A 5,029-nucleotide genomic window follows, 5' to 3' on the forward strand; every position below is an offset into this window, starting at 1 on the left:
CCCGAAGGATTCGGTTAGCCATGGCTTGTGTAAGCAAAGGTTGGGGGGAGTGTCATCATAATAAAACTAAAATAAAAAGGCACTCCTTCAGGGTATGAGATTGTTGGTAGGCACCCGAGGATTCGGTTAGCCATGGTTTGTGAAAGAAAGGTTGGAAGGAGTGCCACATAAACATAAAAATAATTCATGGGAGCCGCTCTTGGAAGTCCGGTTGGCGAGGTAGTTGGTGTACCCATTACCATTCGTTGACAACAACAAACACCTCTCAAAATAATTTTACTCCTGTTTTAGAAATGAAAAGCTCTAGCGCATGTTAATCCCTGCTTCCCTCTGCGAAGGGTCAATCTTTTACTTTTATGTTGTGTCTCCATTCTTTCTTTGAGCACTATCTTGAGAGCACAACTATCATTCTTAGTACAATATGCTTGTCTCAAAATATGATTGATTGTGGTATAACTTTGATGCTTTTATCTTTGACAATCACTACTTCTAGTCTTTCTATGAACTTCAGAGGTGCCTGAGCATTTATGTTTTGCTGATCAAATATGGGCAAGCGAGATACCACTTTATCATACTCTTTTATGAACATTGCAATCCTGCTTATAGACATGATTCATGATGCTTATTATTAATTGTTGGTACCTCTCCATGATTGACATAGCTGTTAGATGATCTTATTTGCATGCATCTCATTATGAACTGCCTAAGTGTTAGCCATATTATGAGAATATATACATCATATGAACAAATGTGTTCGTGAAAGTTCTTTTATCGCTCAGTTGTTAACTGAATTGCTTGAGGACAACCAATAAGCTAAGCTTGGGGGGAGTTGATACGTCCAAAACGTATCTACTTTCCCGAACACTTTTGCTATTGTTTTGCCTCTAATTTGTGTATTTTGGATGCAACTAACACGGACTAACGCTGTTTTCAGCAGAACTGTTCTGGTGTCTCGTTTTTGTGCAGAAATCCAACTTTCAGGAAAATCCTCGGAATTTATGCAGAAGGTCCTATTTTCCCAGAATATTGGCGGAGCCAGAAGGGCAAGCCAGGTGGGGGCCCGAGGGCCCCACACACTAGGCCGGCGCGGCCCAGGAGGGGCCCGCGCGGCCCTAGTGTGTGGCGGCCTTGGCCGGCCTCCGACACCCTCCTTCGGACTACTTATTGCCTTCGACCTAAAAACGCACGGGAAGAAGTCAAAGTCGCCAGAAACCCTCCAGAACGCCGCCACATCGCGAAACTCCGTCTCGGGAGCCAGAAGTCTCCGTTCTGGCACTCCGCCGGGACGGGGAATTGGAGGAGATCATCGCCATCATCACCACCGACGCCTCTCCATCGACCAGCCATGTTTTCCCCATCCATGTGTGAGTAATTCCCCCGCTGTAGGCCGAAGGGGATGGTAGGGATTGGATGAGATTGGTCATGTAATAGCATAAGATTGTTAGGGCATAGTGCCTAGTGTCCGTAATTGGTACTTTGATGATATTGTTGCAACTTGTTATGCTTAATGCTTGTCACTAGGGCCCGAGTGCCATGATCTCAGATCTGAACATGTTATTGTTTCATCATGATATTCATTGTTTTATGATCTTACCTGCAAGTTGTATACACATGTCGCTGTCCGGAACCCGAGGCCCCGAAGTGACAGAAATTGGGACAACCGGAGGGGATGGTAGTGATGTGAGGATCACATGTGTTCACGGAGTGTTAATGCTTTGCTCCGGTACTCTATTAAAAGGAGTACCTTAATATCCAGTAGATTCCCTTGAGGCCCGGCTGCCACCGGCTGGTAGGACAAAAGATGTTGTGCAAGTTTCTCATTGCGAGCACGTACGACTATATATGGAACACATGCCTATTGATTGCTTTGTACTTGGACACCGTTTTATTATTATCTGCAAATGCCCTGCTTTGATTGTTACATGAGTTTCTCTCATCCATGCAACCCCCGTTATCCATCCCCATGCCTACAGTATTTTAATCCTGCTGTTTACTATAATCACTACTGCTGTCTCTGTTACTCTGCTGCTGTTATTTCACTACTGCCATCGCTATAAAGCTCATTACTACTGATAAACTCTTGCGAGCAAGTCCGTTTCCAGGTGCAGCTGAATTGACAACTCCGCTGTTAAGGCTTTCAAATATTCTTTGTCTCCCCTTGTGTCGAATCAATAAATTGGGATTTACTTCCCGCGAAGACTGCTGCGATCCCCTATACTTGTGGGTTATCAGGCCGCCCTGTTCCTCCCTCGGCGAGGCCAGCTGGGCTCCTCCTATGTCTTACCTGCAAGGGGCTCCGCTCCTACAAGGCGATGGCGTGAGGTGAGGGGACTGTAGGCGTCGCCGTTGTGCAATCCGATGCTAGAAATTGTTGTCGCCGGCGGAGGAGAAGTGAGATGGATATGTTGTTTTTTTAGTTAATTTTTGTTAAATAGTACTTGCTTTTTGTTGGATTGGTTGCTATTTTTTTTATTGGAAATGACTTCTGATTAGATCTAGCCTTGAATTGACGTGAGTATTATTGTAAATTACTCAGTGATTTGTTGTCAAGATATTTTTGTCATGTGAATTAATGTTGTTGAATATTGTTGTAAACATCAAATATTTTTGTTAAATTTCTTACTGACTATTGTTGTAAATATAACACTGATTTGTTGTAAATATATTTTTTGGCTTGGGGAAATTATTAGTGTTGGAATTGTTGTTTTTCAAAATGATTATAAATTATTATTTTAACCATCGAACATTTTTATGTATTTGTTGTTAATTATTGTAGAAAATATTAGAGTTTTGTTGTAAATATATTTTGAGCACGGGTAATTATTAGTGCTAAAATTGGTGTTTTTATTGTAATCTTTTGTTAATACTGTTGTAAATATTTAACTATTTTGTTGGATTACTATTATTGTGAACCCTCAACAACATCATACGGTGAACTCCACTCACATGCCAACACACTTACACACGCGGCTCCGGCACCACAGCAGCGGGAAAGCGACATGCAAAGCTGATACAGAGCATGCGCAACAACAGAAAGCAAACCCACGTGAGGAGAGAGGAAGTGATTGCTAACCGCAGGATCATGATCAAACGGCGCAAAAAGCACCGATTTTCTTCCTCCGCATCGGACGACCGACGCCTAGCGCTGGCCTCCGAAAACCATCACACTTTGACATGCTCGAAGTGAAAGTGAAGCCGCAAAGTCATTTCCTAATTAATCTAAACACTTGCATCACAGTAGCATAAACTCATTTGCTGCTGAGGAACAACAAGGTCCACCCAGCCGCATGCCGGCATGCAGTTCATGCATGCGCGGCCAGGAACCAAGATCATCGGATCGATTAGGAGGCTTCGTCAATGCAGACGGTGAGGACCATCTCCTTGTCCGGTCCAGGGCCAGTCATCATGGTCGGCGGCACCGCCAAGAACTCCCACGCGTCCACGTTGATCTCGCCGGGAGCCACGCTGCTCGTCACCTCCGAGTCCAGTATGACGGCGCGGTCCCCGCTCCCGTGCGCCCAGAGCTTGAGCGAGTACTGCTGCCCCGCGTCGCCGTTGGCCCTGACGCACACCACCGAGACGGCCCTGGCCGTGCCGAGCGCTGCCACTGACAGGAGGAACACGGCCCCGTCCTCCTCCGCCGCGACGAGCAGCGCCCGAGGCTCCGACGCCCGCACGGCGAGCCCGAGGTGCGTGCGGTAGCGGATGCTGTGCACGGGCCAGGCGTGCGTGGAGGCAAGGTGGCCAAGGAGGTTGGGCGGCGAGGCGGCGAAGCCGCAGCCGGGCACCGTGCAGGAGCAGGGCGCTCGCGGGCACGCGCTCTCGTGGTCGGAGGCCTCGAAGTAGGCGACGCAGCTCGTGCAGCCGTGCTGGCGGTGGGCGCACTGGACCCTGGCGGAGCAGACGACCTTGTCCATCAGTGGTGAGCGTACGTAGGAGCCGCCGCCGTGGTCGCACGAGTGGCACCGCTTGCCGGGGAGCTTCCCCTGGCAGCAGCTGCAAGCAATGTGCAAGCCCGCCGCGCACTGCACGAAGAGGGGGAATTAAATTTTGAACTGGTACCTTGCCGCGGATGCGAATGCAAGAGGGGAAATTAATCAGCATGGAGGGAAACCAGGAAGACGGGAGGCCTGAGGCGGTCGGAGCAGACGGGGCAGTGGAGCAGGGTCGCGTCGAACTTGATGATGTCCATCTCCTTTCTGGTGTCGCCTTCCGCCGCCGCCGCAACTACACCACCTTCTTGCTTCACTTGGACGTTGGGTGGCAGTAGCAGAGGCTCCTCCACCCTCGCCTTCTTCACCGTCGCATTCTCGTTGCCGAGCTCCATCTTGAACACTAACCAACCACTGGAACCAGCGGCCGCCCACCGGCAGCGAAGGAAAACGGGAAGAAGTGGAGGACTGGAGGGGGAGCAGAGGTGGAGAATAACGCACCGTTTATGAGAATGCTAGCTGCGCCTCATGATGTGAGCACCACATTAGGACACGAGAAACGATCCAAAAATTAAAATTAAGGGAATCACCCTTTGCATTGCATCAATCCGTCTCATCGGAAGCCTTGTCAGTTCACTCCCGAGACTCATTACCTCCAAAAGGGATGAGAAAGAACAAGAATCTGATGGCAGTATTCTTGAAAGAGACAACGTTTCTGTTTGCCTGAACACTTTGCTTGTGAGTATGGTACACTGTCTTGCCTTTTGGTTTTGAACTGATGTCCTGCCTTTGGGGTTGCAGAGGTTGTGGGTGGAGTGGAAGGAACCAAACAATCCAAAACGAAAACAGAGCAAACAGATGATGACAAAGGGTATTGCCATGAAATTGGTCCGGATTGAGCCTATTTTTGGCATGGGCAGTAACGATTTTCCAGCCGTCCCCCCCCCCCCACACACACACACACGGCCACGTTAATCTTCACTGACACGCGGGTCAGAGCACGGAATTTGCTCCATACAGAGTCCCCGGCACCACCCCGGGAAACCGAGGATGGCATGGGGAATCCGAACGGATTTAGGCCTAAATCCGAACGAAAA

The 5,029-nt window shown here is 48.7% G+C and overlaps 1 protein-coding gene across 1 annotated transcript; it reads right to left on the reverse strand.

The window, feature by feature from the left end:
• Window positions 1-3,151: 3,151 nt before the first annotated feature.
• Window positions 3,152-4,500, reverse strand: LOC127316888 (E3 ubiquitin-protein ligase SINA-like 10). Its single transcript, XM_051347357.2, has 2 exons — window positions 4,115-4,500; window positions 3,152-4,025 (listed from the first exon to the last, which is right to left on the reverse strand). Exons 1-2 carry the CDS (start codon window positions 4,325-4,327, stop codon window positions 3,342-3,344), a joined length of 897 nt encoding a protein of 298 aa, XP_051203317.1. The 5' UTR covers window positions 4,328-4,500; the 3' UTR covers window positions 3,152-3,341.
• Window positions 4,501-5,029: the final 529 nt, after the last annotated feature.

Source organism: Lolium perenne, chromosome 7 (genome assembly GCF_019359855.2).
Source record: "Lolium perenne isolate Kyuss_39 chromosome 7, Kyuss_2.0, whole genome shotgun sequence".
NCBI lineage: Eukaryota > Viridiplantae > Streptophyta > Magnoliopsida > Poales > Poaceae > Lolium > Lolium perenne.

Excerpts from the sequence above, each read along its gene's own strand:
- LOC127316888 (XM_051347357.2), bottom strand. The coding sequence starts at position 4,327 with ATGGAGCTCGGCAACGAGAATGCGACGGTGAAGAAGGCGAGGGTGGAG. Across the intron at positions 4,026-4,114 it reads TCAGGCCTCCCGTCTTCCTG|TGCGCGGCGGGCTTGCACAT; the intron begins GTTTCCCTCCAT and ends CTCTTCGTGCAG.